General features: G+C 43.4%; 2 protein-coding genes across 9 annotated transcripts; one reads left to right on the plus strand and one right to left on the minus strand.

Moving 5' to 3' along the window:
• Positions 1-212: 212 nt before the first annotated feature.
• Positions 213-17,615, minus strand: LOC111222695 (trafficking kinesin-binding protein 2-like). 5 transcript variants are annotated; one of them, XM_022746498.1, is made up of 17 exons: positions 17,516-17,615; positions 13,721-13,913; positions 12,352-12,537; positions 8,753-8,812; positions 7,991-8,067; positions 7,780-7,896; positions 7,424-7,642; positions 6,879-6,957; positions 6,644-6,774; positions 6,097-6,171; positions 5,558-5,695; positions 5,068-5,147; positions 4,798-4,938; positions 4,405-4,703; positions 3,639-4,157; positions 3,457-3,556; positions 213-3,099 (listed from the first exon to the last, which is right to left on the minus strand). In XM_022746498.1, the coding sequence occupies exons 2-17, from the start codon at positions 13,773-13,775 to the stop codon at positions 2,325-2,327; spliced, it is 3,051 nt and encodes a 1,016-aa protein (XP_022602219.1). In that variant the 5' UTR covers positions 13,776-13,913; positions 17,516-17,615; the 3' UTR covers positions 213-2,324. The 5 variants fall into 5 exon arrangements, with proteins under 5 accessions (XP_022602219.1, XP_022602220.1, XP_022602221.1 ...); XM_022746499.1 differs by lacking the exon at positions 8,753-8,812; XM_022746500.1 differs by lacking the exons at positions 12,352-12,537; positions 13,721-13,913; positions 17,516-17,615 and adding an exon at positions 11,751-11,837.
• Positions 17,616-17,712: 97 nt separating this feature from the next.
• On the plus strand, positions 17,713-25,554 carry LOC111222754 (STE20-related kinase adapter protein beta-like). Of its 4 annotated transcripts, XM_022746591.1 has the most exons (13): positions 17,713-17,916; positions 18,436-18,549; positions 18,699-18,765; positions 19,463-19,543; positions 20,884-20,986; positions 21,125-21,246; positions 21,355-21,463; positions 21,636-21,759; positions 21,867-22,038; positions 22,237-22,341; positions 22,447-22,703; positions 22,807-22,849; positions 23,565-25,554. In XM_022746591.1, exons 3-13 carry the CDS (start codon positions 18,754-18,756, stop codon positions 23,724-23,726), a joined length of 1,290 nt encoding a protein of 429 aa, XP_022602312.1. In that variant the 5' UTR covers positions 17,713-17,916; positions 18,436-18,549; positions 18,699-18,753; the 3' UTR covers positions 23,727-25,554. The 4 variants fall into 4 exon arrangements, with proteins under 4 accessions (XP_022602312.1, XP_022602311.1, XP_022602314.1 ...); XM_022746590.1 differs by having other exon boundaries at positions 18,436-18,765; XM_022746593.1 differs by lacking the exon at positions 19,463-19,543.

Consider the following 25,554-nt stretch of genomic DNA (forward strand, 5'->3'; position numbering starts at 1 on the left):
AAGTATGTTCCAGAAAGCTAGCTTGTGTTAGCTGAAAGCTAGGAGTTGCGTGGATTAAAATAGTCTTAATGTAGGACCAAACTTAGTGTACTGTACATTTATTCCGATTTTCAACCAATTTTTAGCTTTTGCCTGTCATGAAATCAATCACACAATAACTGAATTCTAGCTCAAGACTTAAATAAACCAGTGCGTGAGTCAGAAGCTTTTTTCCATTGCTTTATTTAAAAAAAGAGGCAACTGTATAATACCCATAGTTTACAGAGGATCATGATCTTAGAGGGGAGACATGAAGAGGATATCTTATATAGACAGAAACCTGAACCTCCTGCTTTACTGAAAGGAGAGCATATGACTACAAATAATGTAAAGATATGAACAGTCTGAATGTGTCTTCTTTCCTCTTCTCTCCAATCATATAAACATACAAAACATCAAACTCAAGCTCTTCTTCCAATGTTAAATATGTTACAGCTGGTTAGCACAAAATTGGTTGCATACAGTATACACATATGTAAGCCAGAGTCCTCCATTTCTTCAGAAATAAAAATAACATTTGGCTTGATTTGGATTCCCTTCTGTGGGCCTCTAGTTATGAAAAGGAAAAAAAAAAGGAAAATAATGCTACATATATTAAAATCTTATGACAAAATGTTAGCTGACATTATTAAAACAGGCACACACTATGCTAAATTTTCTCGTTATGTTAAAATTTATATACTTTCAGATAGTGATGTCAGTAAAACAAGGTTAAATATAAAAAAAAAAGTAAAAGTGCAGTAACTGAGTGGTGGAGTCTGGTTGGACTGACACATAGGGGGCAAGCACAAAGCTCTAAGCTTACTTGTATATAAGCATGAGATTATGTGGTGTTATAAGTAGAATATAGAATAAATATTATAATAATCCGACCTTCTGGCTAAAGTGTGAACTATATATGTCCTTGACATAACCCCCAAGGTCCATTTTAAACAGAAAACAACCACTCATAGTAATCCTGGATGTGATGTACAACTAAAATAATGTGTCAGTGGTTTTTCCCTCTGAACAGACTGAACCTGAACGCCCCACAGGCCTGAGATAAACACAATGGCTGAAAACTTTTCTTTTAAAGCCCCAGCGCTGTGGTGAAATTTTTTCAACCAAGCAGTGATCCTAAAATGAACTCAACCTCAACCTCAAAAAATCCCACCGAGTGCAACTCATATATACAAACATGGCTTCACAGGAACACAAATCAGAACAGTGCTGGCTCCTACATAAGGCCTCATCATATTAAAAACACACAAAACACAAGGACCTGAAGGAGAAGGTAAAACTTTTTTCTTTTCTGTATTTTTTTTTTTTTTTTGCCTGGTGTTTTGATTTGGTTCTGACCTCGCCTTCAGCCTGGCCCCACCCGTCTGCCAACAGGGTGCATGCTGGGAACCTGTAGGCAAGGTCGCTTTAGACGTGTCATGCAGACGCTTGCAGGAGGCAGGAAAAGGGGAAGGGCACGTGGACGGTCACCAGACATTTGTGCAACAATGGTCTATTGTAAAGTTATTATAATATTAATACTGGCATGTTAGAGGCATGGTCTGACTACAAGATGAGCCTGGCAGTATGCCGTTGAGCCAGCTAGCACTTAAGTCCAGTTCTCAAGTAATAAAAGCAAACTGAATCCCTTCCATTGTGACTGTAAAGGTTTAATGTGCCGAGACAGATGTTGTTAAACCAGTCACTGTGTTATGGGAATGGTCGGCCAACATGATGCTGTTTTACTACAGACTAAAGCTTTTCCAGCCCAGAACAAAACAAGCCCTTGAAATGTGAAAACTCTGGATGCTCAGTCCTTCTCTCTTCACCTTACGCTCACTTTCTCTTCTTACTCTCTCTTCTCTTTACAGCTTTACCGTGCCTTAACTCTTGCTCTTTTCTAATCCACTTCCACAAACCCTCTTCCACTTACATGTTCCTTCTCTCCTCCACCTGTGCCTGAACATCCAGAGCCTCACAGGAAAACTACAAAACCTAATTCTTACACGACTGAGAAGGTACAAAGCTGAACAACCCGTTCAGAGGCGAGCTAAGGCCTTGACAACTAGCATCATGGCAAACATCTACACACACAGACACTGCGTTGTCGCTAAAAACAGTCAGTTTAGTTTAATTGTGCTTTAAAATTAAGTCTTATAAAGGAGGGATTGTTTTGCCCATCGATGCCCTGACTCTTCTCTCCAAAGGCAGAAAGGAGGAGAGATGAGAGGAAGAAGGAGGGGATGAAGGTGTAAAGGAGGAGGTTCATGTTCTCGAGTATGCGCCCTCCCAGTCCATCCCTCTCTTCAGTGCTTGGGTGAACTTGACGGGACACGGGAGACGGAGGCAAGATGCCGGCGCCGCTCTTTAAGATTTCCCCATGGTGGTGGGGGGAGGGCTAGGGAGGTGGGATGAAGAGGAGGCGTGGGGTGACCGACTGGCTTTCCCGCCCTTGCACCAATCATGGCAGGGAGGCTCTGGTTGCGCCTCAGGCCGTCCAATAGGCTCCCCCCGCCTGCCGAAACAAAAGTGGCAGAATCCTTACGCGGCTCAGACTCCGAGCCGTGGAGCACCTTAGTGAATCCCAGCCGCCGCAGCCTCTCCACCAGGCCGACGCTGACCGGATCGGACCTGGCTCGGCCTGAAGAGCCGAGGGCTGGGGTTTCCTGGGAGGTGCTCGGTAGGTCGGGATGTGGGGCACGGCCCAGATTCAACCCGTAAACGTCTTGGAGAAAAAGCTCTGCCGGCCGCGAGGCTAGAAAATTGTCGGCTGGGTGCTGGCGAGGCTCCATGGGCACAGGGGAGGGACAGGGCGAGTGGGTGGGGGAGTTAGGGGGTGTACTTGGGAGGAAACGGTAGAGGGGCTGCCGTGGTGTGGGTTTCGGGGATGAAGGTGGAGTGTCGGTAGACACCTGTGCCGAAATGCCCCTCTCTAGGACCAGCTTGGCCAGGCTGCTGGTGGGTGCAGGGGGGCGTCGAGGGGGGAAGGAGTCACCCAGGCTCAGTCTGCAGGGGGTCACAGGGGTGCTGGGACCTGTCCTCATGGAGCTGGGTGTGTTGGCCATGAGAGATGACTGAGAGCTGCCAACACAGACACCACACGAGGAGAGAAACAGAGATGTGTGTGAGCATGATGATGATTTGACCCATGGCGTGAATAGGCTTGTAATTGACTGTTCACTAAAGCCGTCCCCCAGACAGCGACTGACCATCATAGAGTGTAGAGAAGTGTAAAGAGAGTGTGTTAAATGTTTATCATGTCAGACTAATTAGCATTATAATATGTAACATTCCCAAACTGTGTGGCAGCCAGTCCTGGATGCTATCAGAGCTCTGGCTAACGTTAGCACCTCTGTCCTGCTCTTTTGTGGATTTGGGGAACAAATCAAAATGCAGACATGATATAATGATAATCTTAAACCGTTGAAGATGATTTACCTCGGGGTGACCTGTGTGACATCACTGGGGTGCAGGATGCGGCAGGTCGTGAAGGTGTAGGTGGAGAAGGTGGAGCTCTGACACTTCCCTGGATTTTGGACTGAACACATAACAAATCAGGTTAAGAGAAAAACCAACTCACTCAGAATGAGCAGTAATGAAATACAGCACACAGTGTTTACCAGAGGAAGATGCCGTTGTTGATATTGAAGTGCAAATTTGACTCTGTGGTTGGACCGCTGCTGCAGAGACTTGTGGAATGGGCTGAGGTGATAGGCTGGATGTCTCAGTGACTAGTTGAGCTGCAGGTGTCAGACAGATGTCCGATCTGACCGAGGAGGATGACGTGGGCATGGTGGGGGAGAGAGGCGGGACAGGGAGCGGTGACACCGACTGCTTCCTCTCCTTCCTCTCCTCTGGTGTAGATGTGTAGCGCACCTTGAAGGTGATCCCGCCCTCCTCCTCTTCCTCGTCCTCCTCTTCCTCCTCCTCCTCCTTACCCCGCTCTGCTGCCCCCTTCTCCAGGACACCAGCCCCTCTGAGCTCTTCATCCTCCTCATCCTCCTCCATGTCAGAGAGGCGGTAGACAGCGTCCTGAGCCAGCGGGCGGAAACCCTTCGTCACTACCCCCGGGTGTGGGTCCAGGATGGTGGCCAGGTGCGGTTTGGCCAGCTGCTGCCAGTGATGGAGCGTCAGTGAGCCTGAAAACACAAAGCCAGGATTATTTTTTGTTATGGCTGCAACATTTACAAAGCAGCAGCTGGTTGTGAATGTAGGAAAGATGAAATCAGCCAGTCACGATGTGGCTCATGGTACCAACCTAATAATTCTTCACATTTTCCACCAGAGACTCATGTGACAAGGCCTGAAATTGCTGCATCTAATGGAGAAGTGCCATTTGAATGGCTTTGAGGTAAACAGTGAAAGACTGTGACAAATCATTTTTACCTTCCATGGGTTTGACGATCTGAAGCTTCTCAGGCAGGAAGGTCTTAAAGACACTGGAGCTGAAGGAGAGCTCCGACAGGTTAGAGAAAGACGAGACCACGCTGCCCATTGGTGAGCTGCAGCCGCTGCCCTCTCCGTCTGCCTCCGCCCCCGCCAGCACCTGCAGCTTCTTCTCGCGCTCCGCCTGGAAGAACTGACGCTCGGACAGGAAGTTCTGTCGTCGCAGCGACAGGCGGTGGAGGGCTCTTGTGAGGTCGTTTCCACCGGGACAGCCGGGCTGGCCCATTCGCACCTCCTCCCTGCAAATAAAGACATTTTTTTGAGCTGAAGGGGTCCACACTTCATCCTTAATATAAAATGCAAGACAGGAAGGCGATATTCTTAGTAACGTACCCCTGAATGGACTGGAAGGGCTGCGCTGTCATCACTAGAGAGCTCTGTCCTGAGCCGGGGATCGGAGGCGTAGCTGAAGCTGGCCGCGATGCCGAGGCGTTGACGGAGCGGACTGTTTGGAAAACTCGCTTCTGGGATATTCTGCAGGGCGAAGATGTCACAGGTCAGAGACAAGGTCAACAGCATGGACACCCTCACCCTCCCAATCACACCAGTCTCTTCTCTCCTGTCTGAGTCGTAGCCTGAGTGTGAAGCGTCTGGGTTTCTAACCTTTGGTCCTGAAAGGCAGTCTCCTCCTCCACACTCAGCTCTCTCCTCATGGTGCCCTCGATCTCTGCTGCTAGAGAGTCCTGCACACACACACACACATTCAAAAGTGCCCTCTGGAGTTTTTCTTGTAAAACAACAAGTTTTTTATTGTATGGTGACATTCAGAAACACTCCTTATTAATTAGTCCTTTAGCCATTTGCTTGAAGGCCACTCACATCAAAGAATATTTGTGCAATGATTACATCCATGTTTTCCAGCTTGAGCCTTTATTGACGCATTGCTACGCGTCTTTGTGCACCACCAACACCAACTGTCAAACAGCGCGATAGCAGGAAACTGGTGGTAGGAATGGTTACTGTGTTGCGCGCGTCAGGCTCTTTGTGAGACCAGTTGAATTAAATGAATTAAATAGCAAATCTGTGACACGTCAGGGTTGAGTGAATCTGTATCTTCTTTTCTTTGTGAGAACCCTCAGGGTTTTTCTCTCACCATGGGGTAGAGGCCGTAGGACAGGTGCCGTCGCATCCCGGCAGAGGGAGAGTTTTTACTGCGGAGCTCTTTGATCTCCTCCTGAGACTCATGGAGCATCTCCACACACTCGGCATTCCTCTCCGCCAACTCGTTCAGCTGCGACATGCACACACACACACACACACACGCGCACGCGCACGCGCACACGCACACGCACACGCACACGCACACGCACACACACACACACACACACACACACACACACAAGCAGTGGTTATTCAGATGAATTTGTTCCTTTACACAGCAATTAATTCAGCAAAAGGGAAATTAAATAGTTATTTAAATTGGGCATGAATTCAGACTGTAAACTGTAAAATAAATTTGTCAGTTGAATAATAAATTGCTTAAACTATTAAAATTAACATAATTACTAATTTAAAAACTAATTAAAAAGATAGTGTTTTAACCACCGTTGAAATTACAATGTTTATTAAACATCTAAAATTAAATTAAATTATTATTTTTTTATAATTTATATTTAATCTTATCACTGGTACCTCGGCCGTGAGCTGCCTCTGAGCATCTTTGGAGGCCTGCAAATGGATCCTCAGCTCCTCTTTCTCCAGAGCCAGCTGCAGAGAAAAACAACATGAGCATTTAAACAAGAGACACACACACAACAAATGTATTCACCTGTGAACTGTGATACTCAAACAGTGTCAGCCATTTATTTCTTCATACCTAAAGCCCAAAGATTGAAGTTTATCATCTCATAAGCTAAAGAAAAGCAGCAAATCTTCATAATAATAAGTTAGAAATAGAGAATGTTTGGCATTTTGTTTGAAAAATCATAAATCAATTATTAAAAAAATGGTTTCTAATTAATATTCTTTTAATTTAATCATTTAGAGACTTATCATTTCAGCTCTAAATAAAAGGAATTGGACAATTGAATAGAAGAGATTCAGGCAATTTATCAAATATGGAACTAGAGAGCTGGAATTACATCCTAATAATACTATATATGAGGCTACAGTATGTTATCTGGACCAGTGGTTCAGTCGGCCACCTCCCCCCTCTCCCCTCTCTCCCCCCTCTCCTCACCTCCTTCACTCTGTGTTGCAGCTCCACTATCTGGGAGAGCAGCTGAGCGATTTCCTCCTGGTGTCTGAGCAGCTCCTCGTTCTTCAGGGACAGTTCATCCGTCAGAGACACCATCTGGGTGTTGGACTCACCTGGGAACAAGAACACACACACATGCAAATCAACGTAAGTTTAAAAACAGCACTTCACACTGAAGAGTTGCCTTTGTATGTGTGTTTGTTTGCTTTCCACTCACGGAGCTCCTTGACGCAGTCGCTCACTAGCTGCTGCTCCTTCTCCTCATAGGTGATAGTGTCTCTCTTCAGTTGATGAGCCTGCAGTGGAGATGTTACCAAAAAAAAATTAAAAATCAGTCAGCACCTCCAATGACAAATTTATAGTTAGTGTCATCACATTTAAATACCTTAAAGGGACCTCTGCAGTAAACTTGTTAATCAGGACTTTTAAAGTAAATTTTACAAATGCATCGAAACACTAATCTGAAGAATAAACCTATCCACTTCTCCTTAGATTGAGATTGCAGAAGAAGAATCTTCCAGTTCGGTTGTATTTCAGTGTTTTATGAATCACTCTCCCCTTGTTTTAATTCAGACCTGACGGCGTGTGCATCATGTAAAAATGTTCTTGTGTGGAAAAACCTGCCAATCGTCTGTGTAATTTGTAGCAGTGATTAAACTGACTTCTCAAAATGTGGTTGTATTTTAATGCTTCCCGTTTCACTTCGTATTATTTTCCATTGCAGTGATTCATCGCCTCCACCAAACTACCCTGTGTTCGTACCTCAGACCTCAGCGCCAGGTTCTCCTCCTCCAGCTCCTGCAGCTTGCTCTGCAGACACTCCAGCTGGCTGAGTGCGGCGGCGGCGGTGGTTCCCCCCAGCGGCAGAGGCTGCTGCAGGGGGGTGGACACGCTGGAGTCGGTCTCGCTCTCCTCCGAGGCGCTGGCCACCATCCGCAGCAGCTCGTCCTTCTTGGTGAGTTCATGCTGCAGCTGATGAACCTGGCGGGTGGGGAAGGTTTGGGAGGAATGATTAGTCTTTGTCTTAAAGCTTTTAGAGATCATGCCGATGTCATATATCTGAACACCTGTGAAATGCTTAGATAATCAAACTCAGACATGACACAATTTTAGTGTACCTGGTCCAGGGCCTGTGCTAGCTGCTCCTCTAAGGCCTCATTGCGTTCCTGCAGCAGGTGGTTTCTCTGCAGGAGTGACTGACCGATCCGCGCTGCCAGCTCCAAGTCCCTGTCCCGCTGTCCAATAAGAACACAGGACACTCAGGGTCAATCAGCCAATTAGATGCTACCTCTTAGCAGAAAAAAAAAAACTGTTAGAAGAAACACTTACCTCAGCCAAAAGGTGTGTGACCACTTCGATGTCATTGTACGTCTTGGTCATCTGCTCCACGCGATCGGCACTGAGGACTGGCCAGAATATTAATGTTACTAGTAGGAAATGCACAAACACATGCACAAACACACACACACACGCGCACACACATGCAATCTAGCGAGCACATTGTGGCGTGTGCATGCACATTGTGCAGTCAGGGAAGTCCACACAAAAACAAAAACATGTAAAACTAAAATAAAACCATTATATCACCCCAAACTAATGGACACACTTCTGTAGCATGCCAGCTAAATTTAAATGTTCTGACCACAAGCAACGTGAGCAGCCAGTGGCTCAATGTAGCATCAGCAGCCACTCATTAAATGGTTTATTTATATAAGTATATTGCTAAAACACAAATTATGCTATTGAAAGTAATTTGTGAGATCCACAACATGGCGATGTGGTTGCTAGTGGTCTGAAAGTAATTAGCCCTACACACACATAAATAGACCACACACATGTACTATACAGTGCTGCAGTGCAACAAGCTGTCTACAGTGGCAGACAGCAGACCTATGCTACGCGAATCTCTCGTCTGCTGTCATCTACATGCAGTAAAGCTGAGAGGGGCTCCAGGTCTGTGGCTCTGGAGCGGTTCCAGATCCAAGTATAAGTACAGCTGTCAGAGCCACACCGAGGACCGGAGCCCCTCTCACTCTGGAGCTAAATGAGGCAGTTGCAGAGCAGAACAGGCAGATAGGGAGAGAAAGATACCTTTGGAGAGGCTCTGGGAGCCGGGGTGGGAATAAGAGGTGGGCTCCAAAGCAAGATATGCTAGTGAGGAAGAGAAGAGAGAGAAAAGAGGGGGGAAAGAAGTTCAGGTAGGTGTAGAGGTAATCAGCTTGTTTTAAGATGAACTGGAGAAAGAAAGAAAGAAACCAACAAAAAAAGAAAGAAAGAAAAGGCACAGATAGAGATGTAAGGAACAGAATGTGAAAGCTGAAGCTTCGATAAATCAACTTCATATAGAAACATTAGTTTGTGGAGTCAGAGAATCTACACATCCATTAGTTTGGTCTGATTTTAGCACCTGAGTGGGTGTCACCAGCGCTGCACTGCTCCCACTTCCACCTGTTCAAAGAAAAGTGGCATCTCTAATCACTGAACCATCTGACAGACTCCATACTTTGGATTTACCCTGCCGTTTTAATTTGGCTTTAATTTGAGGGAAAAGATCAATTTATCATATTCGACAAGTCTTTAACGGAGGATGACAAAACATCACTAGGAGGTGAAATATGAAAAAGAATTTAAATGCACTCCTTATTTGACTTAATCACATAATCAATATGATAAACAAAGATCCACAAGAAAATTAAGGCTGTAACAAACTTTTATTTTTAATCTTCCCAGAGCCAAATGTGACGTCTACAAATTACTCTTTTTGTCCGAGGACATAAACACTGATAATCCTGACAGTCATGCAGCCTGATCACTTTTTCTTTATACAATGCTGCACATTTTCATGTTTTCATTTCTCTTTTGTTTGGTACATTAAGTGTAGTAAATACAAATTTCAGTGGGGATTAAATGTAAAGTCCAAAGCAGCCTCAAGTGAAGCAGCAGCTCAAAGGGATGAGAGCTGTGGTCCAGTAATCTGAGGCCCACAGTGACCTCTGGATCTGGACACCGCACTCTCCTCCAACAACCAGCAGTTAAAAATAACAAGTTCCCAACAGAGCTATCTCCTGTTACACAAACAGACTGATACAGCACACACACACACACACACACAATGCATATCATCTCTCATGTTACTGTATGACATTTTATCTCCACACAAACAAACAGATGCTGTTACCTGCAGGGTGATGTACGGTGTTTTGATATAAATTATGTCCCTGGTCCGGTTTGATCATATTCTAACAAATACTACTTAAAAATCTAAAGATATTAAAGCAGATGCAGTAACACACTGCGCAGACATGATCACACACTGAAGTGGATTATGAAAGTGAAATAAAGTGTCTGAACTCTGTCCACAATAACATGCATAACTGCAAAGTTCAATGATTACATTAGTACTGATACTCATTTTGATACTGATTAATGGACTGTGCGCACACACACACACACACACACACACGCACGCACACAGTACAATGGGTGACTTGTTAACAAACACTATGGACCTTTTGATTCATGGCTGGTTGGACCTTTGGCACCATAAACTCCAGCTACACCAGCTGCAGGTACAATTTGTTTATTTGACAATTTAAAAAGGCAAATGTGAGAAGTGATTATTAAAAACACACATAGAAAAAAACTATGGATTATAAATTCAGATGAGGAGACAAAGGTCAGGGTTGAGGACAACAGACAACAGAGACAAGACAAACAATTCTGTCAATTTTAATGATGTTTTTGTGTTTAACTCTATAGTAGCTATTCCATAAGTGACAGTTGTGTTGCTGATGTGGTTTTGTGAGGTTGAATCAGGCAGAACACACACACACACACACACACACTCTCACACACACACACGTGAGGTCAGATCTGCAGTTTCCCAATGTAGAAAGCATTAGAGTCAATTACAAATTGATCCCCTAAAATCTGCACACGTGTGAACACTGACTCATCTCTTCCCACGGACAAAACCACATGCTATGCTAACATGTTATCAAAACTTAAATTCACAGAACAACAAGAAACAGTATTTAACCCTCATTCAACAAGATCTGGGTTTAATATTATAAACATTTGCAAATGCACAATTTAAAAGAAAGAGGTATTTAAACAAATATACTTTGAATTTGCACTAAACTACTCTTGTAATTGTTTATAATATCTCCTTCAAATAGCATTGATGCCAAATCTGTGAGACAGCTCGCTCCTCTGATTTCACAACATGACACAAAAACTGGATACTTGAGATGCTTGTTTCATCATAAAATGTAATGTAATATTCAGGCTATTTAAACATTGTCAGCATTGTGTAAAAGTAAGTCAAAGCCACGCTCCTCTGAGCTCATTTATATATCTTTATTTCAGGGCGACTGGGAGGCATTCAGGTATTAACATGCCATGTCTCTGCAAGTGCATCAAGATCTATTAATAGGCCGCTGTTGATTTTACACTGCAGAAGTGGAACAGGGAGGAATATGAAACCGAGACTCCCTTACTGTACCCCTTCTCTCACACGTGCGACGCTTCATACAAAATCATATAAACAAAAAGCTTTCTGCGTCTTCCATGTTTCACTTGGCAGATTGAATCTAATGTGCAGGAACTTTGTTGTTTTTCCCCTGTGTTCCTCTGCAAACTTTGCACCAGTTATATAGGTCAAACATTAACAAAGGATTAGATGAATGTAATGTCAGAAAAAAATCAGGTCAGATCTGATTAAACAATGAAATAACAAGAAGAAAGTATGTATTGTATTTTCTGCATGTGCGAGAAAAAAAAAACAGACAGGAAGTCAATCCAACTGTCGGCACTGCTCCCGCATACCACAACTTGTTTGAATGTAAACACACAAGCATTGATTCAGACTTGCCCACTTCCCATCCTCCAAGGCTTTCACTTAAACACAGTAACACACACACACACACACACACTTTCCCCTCCGCCCTCTGTCCCGTCACGTTCTGCCTGACCTTGCAGACATGACTGAAGCTGCTCCGCTGTCACACCAGCTCACATGTCTCTCTCTCTCTCTCTCTCTCTAAAGTCATCAGACACAACAGCAAACTACACCAACGCTTCCGCTCACCTTCCACAGCGAAGTTATCGTAAACCTCCTCATTGTGGATGTTTAAAACCGGCATGGCTCTCAACTCTTGTCTCTACTGTCCCGTCTTCATCCTCCGTCTATCCACTCTGCCTCCCCCCTCCTCTCCTCATCACTCTCTGTCCCGTGACTCTGGCCCTGGCTTTGAACTCGGCTACACTTAACTCTGGCTGGATCTCTGGATTCCTCTTGCTCACTGTCTCTCTCCCTCCCTCCCTCCCTCCCTCTCTCACACACAGTGTCCGAGCTGTCTAACACACATAGGAAAAGGCAGACAGACACAATGACAGCCCCTCTGCCAAATAATATCCACAGTAAATCCCTGTGATTTTAATTGAAGAGGATGTGCGCTGTATAAAATGAAGCCGTCACGTGTCTAATGTACTGAGACGCACAAACACACCATCTGCTCAGTGTTGTCGCCACAGGCTAAACCAATCAAAAGAAAGTATACAGAGAGCTAGACAGAGACATAATGTGGCCATTTTCATCCAATCAACTCACATAAATGAGTGTATTCATGTCCAACTTTATATTTCTTGCCCTAATAACACTAAAGTGAAATATTAATACAGACACTTACTCATGTAGCGGAAGGTTTCCTCTGCCAGCACGGGGGAGATGGCGTTGTGTTGGCTGGAGCCTTCGTCTGGAGAGCAGCTTGGGGAAACCACCCAGTCCTGACTGTCTGACAGGTACACGGAGCCGGAGCCGGCCGACCCGGAGCCCACCGAGCCATGATGCCTCCCGCTGCTGCCCAGCCCCTCATCTGTGGGTTAGAGGACAGATAAAGTAACATTTAGGGGGCCATGGCGAATTAGATGAGCCATTCTCATGTTAGCTTAGCTTAGCACAAAGACTGGAAACAGGGGTAAACAGCTAGTGTGGCTCTGTCCAAAAGCCCATCTACCTCTAAAGTTCACTAATTCACATTGTATATTATCTGTTAAATCCATTTAAGTGTAAAAATCTACATGTTGTGGTTTAATGGGGGCTAGCTGACTCCCCCCTTCCTCCAGTCTTTATGCTAAGCTAAATGTCTCCTGCTGTCGTTTCCTACTTACCCTACAAACATGAAAGCAGTATCCATCTTCTCATCTAAATCTTTACATGTCACACATTCCTCTTCCTTGTTAAAACATGGTGCCTACATTATCCACACTGCCATCTGACTGCCAGCAGAGGAGTTTGAGATAGCAGTGTGTTATGCTAGCAGTAGCCTTGAGCCGCTAGCCTCAAGCAGAAATGAGGAGGGGGCTACAGAGGACCAGTGACCTCACATTAAAATATTAAGTAGCTGAATGATATGGGATGTTTTTATTTTGTCAAAACAATGCAGCTAAAGTGAGATGAAGAAAGTCAGGCTGCAGTGATTGTGTTTTTACAGCGAGCATTTGAATATGCAAGTGTGTGAGTGTGTGTGTGTATATGTGTGTGTCTGTGTTCTCTTGGCTCAGGCACTGTACAAGCCAATGTCCTTCCACTTGAGCAGATATGTGGTTTACTGGGACAGATGGGGCTAACTATAGCATCAGGCCCAAAGGCACAGCAGACTGCACTTCAGGGCAGCATGACATTGGCAGTAGGGGTCGACTGATTGGTTGTTTATTTTAATGGCTGATGCACATGTCGATATTTAGAGAGCAGGGGGCTGATGGCTGATGATGCCGATATTATGTTGTTGTTTTCATTTTTTGCGTCTGATAAAATACAACAATTTAATAAATACAAATAAGAAGGAGCTATTTGTAAGTTTTGCTCCCATTAACTCTTGTTTTACTTCTATTTTTTTTTAGTGTCATCTTGCCGGACCGTGTCATCACTCCCCGACACCGAGTCACTGTAGCGTCCAGGCTGCCCTGAAGAAGTAGCGCTGCCCAGAGGTCGTATTATAACCTCTTGTCAACACAAGCATGGCTGTAGCTCCCGGCATGGCTGGTAAGTAAACCTACCTGTCTCTGTGCTTGACTCCTTCTTCTCCACCGCCCGGGGTTTGACTTCAAACATGTCCTGTCCTTGGAGCGGGAAGGGCCCCCCCTCCCCACTCGCAAACACAAAGCTGGACAGAAAGATGGAAGCTGCTATCGCTATGACATCACATCCTGTTCCTGCACTGACAGGTGGTGCCCTCACACACACCTTTACCTGCAACAGGATTAGAGAAGTGTTAGAAATCAAAGAAGCAACTTATTTGTGAGGTAGACCGAAAAAAGAGGATGTTATGGTTTAATTCATGTGTGTGCATGGAGCATATGTGACTCCGCTGCTGATGACATCCATCATTTCCCTCTGTTGGCCTCACTCTTTTCTCCTTCCCACTTGGTTGCTGACATTTAGAGCCAAATGAAAAAAAAACATTCCTCCCACCGTGTGTGCTGCTGGACACTTTAACCACCAATTGTCTGGTGTCTTCTTCAGGATTCAACAGATCTAAACTACATCAGTCGAGCCTTAAAGCTGCAAAAAGCTAAAAGATTCCTCCTCTTTTATTAAAATTAAACAAGGACAAGTTTTCAGAAAAGGTCATTCATTAAGATTTTACAGGAGGAAATAGTCACCAAAGCAGGCCAGCTGCTATACTGCAACACTGATGCATTTTAATTCCCTTCCTATGTGCAACATACTGTTTTAAGAGCGGGCCGAGGGGTGACAGAGAGCCCTCCCTCTTCCTGTTGCCTACCTCTGGGGACTTTTCCAGGCCTTAAAGGGATGATTGGAGGAATGAGACAGGATGCGCTCTTAAAGGGATGGGTTCCCAGTAGAGAACTGGGAAAATGAACACTGACCAGCTGTGTACTGTATAGCACTGTAATTTGCTAAATGACATGAAATCACTGTGACATCACCGGGGTTATTTTCTCCGACTTTAGCTCCTTCCAGAGCCACGAGACATTATACAACCATTTCCACAGGTTGAGTACGACTCCTTGTGACAAGTCAATTGAACTTCATGTGTGTAAAATTGGTGGAGTGTCGCTTTAAGTGGATAGAGGTCTGTGTAATTGTGCTATTGTATTTCATCAGCTAAAAAAAAAGCAGCAAAACTGGCAGGACAATGCCATGAATAGCTACTTTAAAAAGACAGCACTGTGCAGGGTCATACATCCTACCACCCATTAGTGGTGTGCCATCTGCATCACTGACCTTAGTGCTTGGCCTGTAGCTGTGCATGCAGACACAGACACACACACACATACATATCTGTATGTGTGCATCAGTAAGCATGCCTGTGGAAAGACAGAGTCCTTGGACAACATTTATCCTCTGCTTACATAACTATGAAGCTGAAACAGTTTGCTCCATAAAGGGGATTACTGTGATGCACGCAATGCTACAGCCTAAATGCGCTGTTGACTATTAGAGGCCTTGCAAATACACTGTACTGATCCATTAATGACGCTGGTATTGACTGAGTGATATTGGAATTATATTAGTCACATTCCGATGATGCCTTGGAGCAATTCTATGCACAAACTATTGCATGCATTAATCATTAGTATGAGTCGGATATGTTGATGTTTGTCATAGCAACATCTTTCAGATATATGCTTCTTCTTTTTCTTGTGTTAAAATGTAAGAGCTAATCTTGCCCTGGTGTGTGTGACTCATCTCATGAGTAACACTGTCACAGCCACACAGCTTCTTGTTTGTGATAAAATAAATGATACAAGAAATTGGTATCTTAAGATAGTAAATACGAACGAGAGATGCACTTACATTACCAAGCCTCATTAACTTCCTGACGAACAAAACCTATCATTTATTTATTAAAAGGATCTTTGTGGTTAACATTAATGGCCACACACACAATTTCCTTTGGTTTTAAGAAGCAGGAGAAAATTCTGGATCACAATCTGGAAACTGCCATTTAATTCTGTTGACAGATTATTGCTCATTATAGTGATGTAAAATGCCAAGAGAAGCTCTGCAAGCAACTCTGTGAAGTACAGACAGAGGCAGCATTATACACAACACTGGTCTGTCCCAGCTGTCCCAGAGGGACTGTCTGCTTACATCAGCTTTTTACAGACTTCATCTCCGTTCATGTCTAATCTAAGCACCCCACTGGCGCTCCTATCCAGAGTGACCTACAACCACTGCAGCAGTGGAAATGTCAGTATCTGAATATCATACTCAAGTGAGGTAAAAAAAAAAAAAAACTACAAAAAGTTTTTCCACACCTGAAACTCTGACCTGATGTTGTTAAATTTAGATGTGGAAAATATCCCTCTGGATTTTTAATTGCCAGTTATTTGCCTTACCTCTATTTGTGCTGCATCACAGCATCTGCACTCAGCCCATCTTAGATCTAACAGTCTGGACACGGCATGGGGCAGCATGTGACACTGACTGGACCAGAAAGTTTAACTGCATTACCAGAAACCTCTGACTGCAATAATCAGCAGGCATTTCTTGCCATGCCTTGTCAAAAGAAGAAAATGTAATAACCACATACGACATCTGATCACACTGGCAGCTGACATGAATAACAGCTAACCCCTGTGTGCCATCTTCTTAAACAAACAAATTGTTTAAGCAAAATTCACTTTGAAAAAACTATTTTTTAAAGACTTTACTGGACAGTAAACACACAGATGGGTAAAACATAACTGAATGATTAATTCATGAAACCTGAGGAACTGCTCTTCAATTGTGCATGATTTAATTTCAAGTTAATTGGATAAGATTCTTAAATAAATGAAATTTTAAGTGTAATTTCTTGAATAATTTGCGAATTTTGTGAGGTATGGAGAATTTATAAATTAGAATTGTACTGTTAATTCAGTGCATCTTCGTACGAAATTTACCAGAAGATCCCAACATGTAAAAAAACAAACAAAAAGAAAACATAAAGGTTAAGTCATCATAATTTTAGGATTAATTTTAGAAATTAAATTTACGCATTCGTTGTTGGTTTACGACACTGATTGCTTCATGTTCAATTAGCTAACACTTATTTTATGTTTGTCTCTTATATATGGATATAAGGGTTNAATGATTAATTCATGAAACCTGAGGAACTGCTCTTCAATTCTGCATGATTTAAATTCAAGTTAATTGGATAAAATTCTTAAATTACAGAAATTTTAAGTGTAATTTCTTGAATAATCTGCGAATTTTGTGAGGTATGGAGAATTTATAAATTAGAATTGTACTATTAATTCAGTGCATCTTCGTACGAAATTTACCAGAAGATCCCAATATGTAAAAAAACAAACAAAAAGAAAACATAAAGGTTAAGTCATCATAATTTTAGGATTAATTTTAGAAATTAAATTTACGCATTCGTTGTTGGTTTACGACACTGATTGCTTCATGTTCAATTAGCTAACACTTATTTTATGTTTGTCTCTTATATATGGATATAAGGGTTATTATGAATTGTACCATGCCACTCATATTTAAATATCCTATGTGAGCTAACGCTAGCAATGTTTACGCAGGCCAGCTAACATTTACCGTTATGAGTGATAATCCTACAGGTCTATAGCAGAGTTAACTGTTGATTCATTAATATTTGATTTTCCCTTTGAATTTCATATACTATTATTTGTTTTGGTGAAGTATTGAGCGTTAGCTAACGTTTGACATGTTTTCCTATAGGTGAGGATGACAGCTGCCTGTCTCTTGGCATAGCGTTGGCTAACACAATACCGTCACGAGCTCAAACTGGCAGCATCCCTCACGCGGTGGGCATCACAACATTATAGAAATCGAAGATGATGATCGATTATCGTAAATCTTACCCAATATCGATACTATTCCACAGCATGGACAGTTCCAGCGGTACATGCGGTGTCTGTCAAGCCCTTTACCAAAACCTCAAACAATAGAGGGGAAGGGAGGGAGAAGGCTAACAGCTAAGTGAATCATCAAGCTGCGACAGTAGGTTTGATGACGTTTTTATTAGGCGCCTGTTATCGGTGTCAAATTAAAAGTCCTGTCAAGATTACATTTTCGCTTGGGGACATTGTGCGGCTCGTTACTGACAGTAAAACTCGTTACTTTTAACTTCCGTCGTATAATTTTGACAAAGAATGATAGAAGATAATCTTTGTAAACAAAACGTTTTGTAGGTTTTCAGGCTGTCCTTTGTATTTTTAACTTGTTTACGTCGAGGCGCCTGAGCTGCTGTCGACAGGAGAAGGTAAGCAGCGTCTTTTCTTTACATGTCGGGCACTTTTAAATAAACACAAAAAATATAATACTCAGCTCATAAGTAAGCTAACCTTAGTACAATGTTTGAACCAAGCGAATATATTTACGTTAGCCAAGCTACGGAATGAGAACCTACAGAATGAGTGTTTTTGTGTATGTAGCATGCCCCGTATATTTCTCCAGACACTTAAAAACCAATGTGTAATAAAAAAAAAAGAAAAAGTTAGATAAATATCCTATATTTATTTTATAAAAGTCATGTCAGCTGACGACATTAACCATCGATTTGAATAATGCTCGTCCTCAGATTACAATAAAATGGCTGCAGTTAATCTAACCTTGAAGTGAAATTGAATTTGATAATTGTATTGCGAAATTATCGCAATTTTTGGAATGTGGTCCACAGGTGAAACCTTATTGTGCCACTTTCAGCATGACCTCTTTTTAGTACATAAACAATGATGCAACTGACTGAAAAAATATACATCTACATTCATATATATTCCAGGCTGCACGGTCTTCCTTTCGATGTCAACGCCTTCACTGACTGGACTGGACGGGGATCTCCGCTGGTGAATTTCTTATCATTTCCTCCGATCTGTAGATCAGTTGATGCAGCCAGGTAAGCCGCAGACGGATGGATGGATGGATGGTTGAGGTTGGATGGATGTTGGCTGCTTTCTAGTCTAGTGGGGGATTCTCCGTGTGTCTCATATTACACTGCTGCGCTCCATCCTCCTGCCTCCCTCCATCGCGGTCGGTCTCCTGCAGCCTGTGAGCGGATGAATGCCAAAGCCTCTGGTTTTACCGTCGCCAAAAGGACTCCATGTCTTTCTTGGTAAGAATAAAACGCTGCATGGGTTTTTTTTCCTTGTGTCTCCGTGCGTGTCGCTTCATTGTGACCCAGTAGATGTATAGTCACGAATCAGATGGCTCATGCTGATACCCCTGGTGGGATATGATAAATTCAGGAGTCTGTGAAGTGTATTAAAAAATTAAGAGCTGAAAGATAGCGATGCACCAATAATTGTTAGATATCAGCTGATGTCAATTTGCAAATTAGCATTTTAAAGTTATATGAGATGTCAGATATTGTTTAAATAGCTTGTCTGAAAAGTGTAACCAGTGTGCATCTGCACTTTCATATATAATAAGGGCTAATATAGGTTTGAAAATAGCAGGCATTAATATAATCTAACTGTGCATCTCTCACAGCTAATAGATACATCTAAGTATGTATGCAGCTCTTATCTTGCTCTTTTGGGACACATCAGTCAGTCAGCTGCCTCTTTGTTGCCTCTTATCATCACTCTCATTCTCTCTCCACTCACCACTTCCGATAAAATGCCATGTGAGTGCCTTCACAGCCCATATTTCCAGATGCTTGCTTGCCTGCCTCATCTCTGACCCTCCCACCCAATGCAAAGCAGTGTGTCATTCACCCCCACCCCCACTTTCCAAGCTCCACATTTCCTCTCCACTCCTCCTTGTCCTGTAGGGCATGTCTCACCTGTGCTCCCCCCCCCCTTCACCAGGATTGTTCCTGCATCTCCCACGCTCAGGTCCAGCCCATGGACATAGAGGAGCGCTATGAGGACACCAGCCACCAGTTCCTGGTCAGTAGCCAAGACGCTGTCAGCATGGAGACAGGCGTCACACTGATGCTCTTCCGTCATATCACCACTATTCATTTATCGTTTATCAGCTGTATGGAGCTGCTTGACCATTAAAGTTGTTAAAGACAGTGCCTACTGGAATAACATTGCAGCAGTTAACTCTGCTGGTAACATCCAAATGGGTACTCCATCAATTTAGTATTGCAAGTGTAGGGACTCCCAAGAGACGGATTTAAACAAGAATGGTCAAAATTTGTGCAGCAGAGGCCGAGATTTCCTCATTTTAACTCCCACCTATGGATCAAGCTCTAAAAACACTCAATCCTACAATTCCCATAATGCAACTTGATACTTTCATTACATTAGACTCTTTATGGCCTGGTGAATTCCTGTGTAGGTCATATTCCCAGTTTACGAAGCAGGCTTTTTGTAATGAATTTGTAATAAAGACTCAAGCCTGAATGATTGCAGGAGAATTTTCTGTCCTCTTATTCCTCTGTAACTACAACCATTGTTAGTGCAGTACTACTAATTATTATTAAGTACTTAATGATAATTATTAATGTACTGCTATTGTGTGAGGTCATTTTCTCCTGATAATACAGACAAAATGCTGGGACAGAAAGGAGTGAATACAAAGAATATGAATGAATGAAACCAAGTGTGTGTGTGTGAGAAAGAGAACTAGACTCTCCTCTGTCCCAAACCTTTGTCTGCATCACTAAAACTGCAAGCACCCCCCCCTCCACCCCCTCCCTTCGCTGTGCTCAGTGTCACAGTGACATCCCCTGGCGGCCATCGTCCCCTCACACATTGCCTCACAACAGTGGTGCTTTGACCTGCCTGTCAGACGGACTCTGTGCCAGTAGTCGTGCGTGAAGGAGATTTTGGGGTTATTACAGGACAAAGCCAGTTAGATGGATGAGATTAGATGAGATGAAAATTTAATGATCCACTATGGGGAATTGGTTATTGCGTAATAAGCTTTACTAAGAGGGCAGAGAGATTTTTTCTGAACCACGGCACAAAATTATTAGAACAAAACTGAAAATTCTTTATATGGTTAGAGCTAATACCACCAACTCTACAGCTCCTGTCTGTCTGCCCTTTGTGTTGAGATCTAATCCACCTACACCCTGCCTACTCACACTCTCAGCCGTTAAGTGATGGTGGTCCGAACCAACAACATGCCGGAGAATAACAATTTAATGCATATGTTTGAGTCACATACATAATACATTGAATCATGTTCATTTGCAAAGTGACATTGTTTTTCATTCTTTGAGATCAATGCTTAATAAATGTTTGTGGGGTGCATGTGGGTGTGTGCGTCCCTGCAGAGCTGTGACGGTTCTGAATACACTCTGCAAGGGCCAGCAGGTGGTGATGACATCACAGGGCTGTCGGCTGAGCCAGCCCACTACCAGCTACTGTCAGAGCTGGGTGAGAGCACCACACCGTACACCTGAGTCACATCATTATGTCACCCAGGGAAACTGCAAAGAGTTGCATCAAATTTCCCTCCCAAATCTTTCAAAATAAGAGTAAGATTTCACTTCAGGTCGATTCACTGTATTACAGGGAGGGGCTTCAATAACCTGAGCCAGGTGAGCATGGCACGGCACAACCCTACTGGCCAGCTGGTGGCCGTCAAACAAACCAACCTGGACGAGTGCACCGAGGAGGAGCTGCTGCAGCTCATGGTGAGTTGCTCTCCAGAAAAAATGATATTTTTGCTGAGCACATACGGTTCTAGATGTTCGTCTTCATCCAGATGTGTTTTATTTTCTGATTGTGTTCCAAATCCCCAGAACGAGGTTCTGCTTTCACGGCTTTTCCGTCACCCCAACCTGCTGACCTCCCGCCTGGTTTTCAGCTCCTGCTGCCAGCTGTGGGTCCTCACACCGCTCATGGCCTACGGTCAGCTACTGCCACATATTTTGTTTTGTCTTTAAAATCCATAGAATTTACTAAAGCTGCAACATTACTACATCTCAATTATTACATCCCCAATTTGCACCACTTCCTCAGAATTAGGAAAAATCACTGCAGACCTGCTCAGCTGTTCTTCTCGGTCTCCTCCTCTCTGCAGGCTCTGCAGACACTTTACTGAGGACATATTTCCCAGATGGAATGAGTGAATCCCTGATAGCGTACTTGCTGTACGGTGTGCTGAAAGCGCTGGAATACCTGCACCGGATGGGCTACGTTCACCGGTCAGCGGGAGACAGGCAGCATTATAAGAGGAATGAAGGAAAAAGTCTAAAGATATAAAAGTATTTGTATTTTAATGTCTCTCTGTTTATTGATTTTTTTTTCTCAGGGGGGTGAAGGCCAGTCATATCCTGCTGTCAGGGGAGGGGCGTGTTTACCTCTCAGGGCTCCACAGTGTTTACAGTATGATGCGTGAGGGGAAGAGGATGAGGGCGGTGTTCGACATGCCCCATCACAGCCCCGCCCTGCTGCCCTGGCTCAGCCCTGAACTACTGCGACAGGTCAGGACTCCCTAAATTAAGTGAAATACTTCCAAATGACATGAGCTCCAGTTCTCCTGAGTGTAAGCTCAACATGTACCTTTTAATAACAGCACTGCAACTTTTAGAAAGGAGCCATTTGTTTTTAGTGTCCATTTGTTTTCAGCCTCATTCTAGTCTGTTCTGTCGCCCCTCTCTCCATGGTGTTGTCCTCAGTAGGACCTGCACGGTTACGGAGTGAAGTCAGATATCTACAGTTTAGGTATTGTGGCCTGTGAGCTGGTCAGCGGCAGGGTGCCCTTCCAGGACATGCCCCCCACTCAGGTAATGACAACACCTGTCTTACAAGAATACGTTTTCAAGGGTCAGTTCATCCAGATGACAAAATTTTGCAATCTGTACTTCTCTGTTTTTAATCCTCCTCTTCAGATGCTGCTTCAGAAGCTGCGCGGCTCCCACTGCTGCCTGCTCGATGTGGCTCCCTTCCCGCTCGGCGAGCTGGGGGGGCTGAAGGTGTCGCGGTCCGGGGTGGACTCTGGCATCGGGGAGAGCGTGGCCACCGGAAGCCTGACACACAGCGCCACCGCTCCTCCCACCGACCGACCTCAGAGCCCCGGACCTAAAAACCACTCGGCCACCCTGCACAACCTGGTCCAGCTGTGTCTGCAGCAGCAGCCTGAGCGCAGGTCGTTACATTAAAGGAAGAGTCAACTTTATCGACAATCGATCACATTCGAATTACAGTATAAACTCCAATGACAGTGTTTGCCCTGTCTTTCTCTTCTCTAGACCGTCAGCATCTTCACTGTTGACCCACGCCTTCTTCAAGCAGGTGGGTTTCCTACCCATGATGTCCAGGGACTAAAGATGGAACCGCCTTTTGTGTGGGATGAAAGTTGTTTGCTTGGTCAATCTGTCTGTCAGCCAGTTGATCGATCACCTTCCTCCAGAGTGAAACATCTCAAGAATCCTTGGATGCATTGCAATGAAACTTGTTACAGACATTCACGGTCTCCATAGGGTTAATTATAATTACTTTGATGATCCTTTATTCAACTAGTGTCACCTACAGGCGAAAAAGTTCTACTTGTCCAACACTAACGTTCATAACAGAACACCTCTAACAGCTAGATAAATGTTAGCCCTGAGCTGTGCTTTCAAGTGGAACTATGTAACGCACAGAAACACACAAATGAAAAGTTGATTTCAGAACCAAAAACACACCCTTGTTCAATTCAGCAGACTCAGTCTTATTGCTACAGCTTTACTTGGTCTGGTATGACTGGTAACTAAAGTTTGCCAGCTTGTGTAGCTGATTTTACTGACCTCATAGCCCTGCTCTGCTTGTCCTATTCTATTCTACTTTTTAGCATGTTAGAGAAGCGTCCCAGGTTATGATTAAGTCTCAGAATGTAAATGTGACACAGCAGGTGAGAATATACAAAATATGATGACATCAGTGAGAGCTGACATTGAACTAACATTGAAAAAAACAACAACAATATGTTGTCCCAGTGTTTGAGCAGAGTTGTGTTGTTCTGTGACAGGTGAAGAGGCACACTAGAGACTCCTTCCTCAGCCTCATGTACCCAGCAGTGCCCCTCACCAGCCCCGAGGACCCTCCAGTGTCCTGTCCCCCTGGTCCGTCCTGCCATGCTCCGACACCGTCCACCGCCGACACTCCTGAGGCTGTTTGGGACTTCTCCTAACCCCCCACCCCCTCTCCCTGCCCCTTAATCTCCAAACCCTGACTAGCAAGCCAAACACAAGACAATCAAAACAAAGCAATGAGGCCAAATTCTACTGTGCTTTTATTTTTTATTATTATTATTAACCCAACTCTCTGAGCCTTTTTTAAGTAGTTTTGTAGATTTTTTTGATATGTTCATCTGATGCATATGTGGACTTTAGTTGTGGGGTGGTGAGACGACTGTGAAAGTGCTGGTTCGAAGAAGCTGCTCCGATCATGTACGAAGGAGCCATAATAATAATTGTGGACGATCGACGAGTCACATGACAACAGATGTATTAGCTGACTATAATCACGCACTTCCTCTAAGGTAAAAAGGCAACTAAGAGTTAAAGGAAAAGTCCACCAAAAATTGCTTCATTGTTAAAAACAGATCTTTGTGTTTAACGGTGTATGTCTCGGCATATTCTGTTGTTTTTATGGTGTTTCTTCATGTTTCTTTTGGGTGAGTGCTTTACCTGTTCTTCTGCTCCAAAAGCAGAAACTGAGGACCTCACTAACTGTATCTGAACTAAATGAGTGAACACACCAAATAAGTATTGACAAGTTAAACCCCTGAGTGTAGGACACTATGGTGGATTTTTCCTTTAAAGTATTATGTATTCTGACTGTGAATAGCGAATACTGCGGTACATAGAAAGAGATTTACAGCACTTATGTGCATATATATTCATCTATACCTGAGAGTTAGTGAGACACTCCTTTTGGCTCCAGAACTTACCTGAGAATCGTCATATTTTTAAGTCTTCTTGAAAATCAGACTGATCCATTGCAGACAGGAACAGCTAAGAGCTAATTCTGCATACTTGATGGTGACAAAATGATTACAAGTACAGACTAGTTTCTGTTTACATCCTTCAAAGCCCCAAAATTATGGGAAACGTGGTTCAAAAAGAGTTTGATTACACCTCAAATCGATGTGTATTGACCTGTATCACTCAGTCTATTTAAATCATAATAGAACTAAAGTCTGCACACTCTCCCAGGTTACTGCATCCAAAATGCTTGGAAAACTGGCCACAATCAAATATGTGAATCTATTTTTGCTGTGTGTTGGAACATATATGCACATAGTGTTCTTGTATAGTAGTTTTAAAACTTATTATTACGTTTGCCAGTGAGCTAATAGGACAAGGTGCAAACTGGGCTCTTAAAAAAGAGCATATGAGCAATAGAATATATGTAGTGTTCCACGTAGGAGTTAGAAACCATCAGTAGAAACAGTAGATGAAAACCTTCCCTCTCCCGATCATCAGTGAAACGCCAAAAGAAGAATATTTCTACTGTGCTCTGTGACCACTTATCCAACAATGCCTTTGTGTTTCACTGAAACCTGCATTCTGAATATGGTGATCGATCTGTAACTGTGATTAAGTTTACTGTGTGTAAGAACTGTGATTTGCAGTACATATCAAACATGGTAGCTGTATAAGCCTGATATATACACACTTATTATAAATGACAAGTTGATTTCTAAACCTCCCGTTAGCTTTGATCGACTTCTTTATAGTTTGTGGATTATGAGCCTGAAACAACCTGAAGGCTCGGAGACACATTTTTAAATCATATAGTGTCTCGTGACAGTTGGACATTTTTATTTAGCAGTTTGTATGCATCCCTGTGAACCCAGAACTAAGAGAACTAAACTGCTGCATCTGGAGATTTGTACATTGAGTCAAAGCTGCCAATAGAGGCGGTTATTTGTCACCATCTAGTGGTTGATTGGATGTACTGCAAGTGAAATGACTACCTTGAACTTGACAAATGCTCTCGAGAAACTAGAGACT

The sequence above is a fragment of the Seriola dumerili genome, unplaced genomic scaffold (genome assembly GCF_002260705.1).
Source record: "Seriola dumerili isolate Sdu_G_001 unplaced genomic scaffold, Sdu_1.0 BDQW01000105.1, whole genome shotgun sequence".
Taxonomy (NCBI): domain Eukaryota; kingdom Metazoa; phylum Chordata; class Actinopteri; order Carangiformes; family Carangidae; genus Seriola; species Seriola dumerili.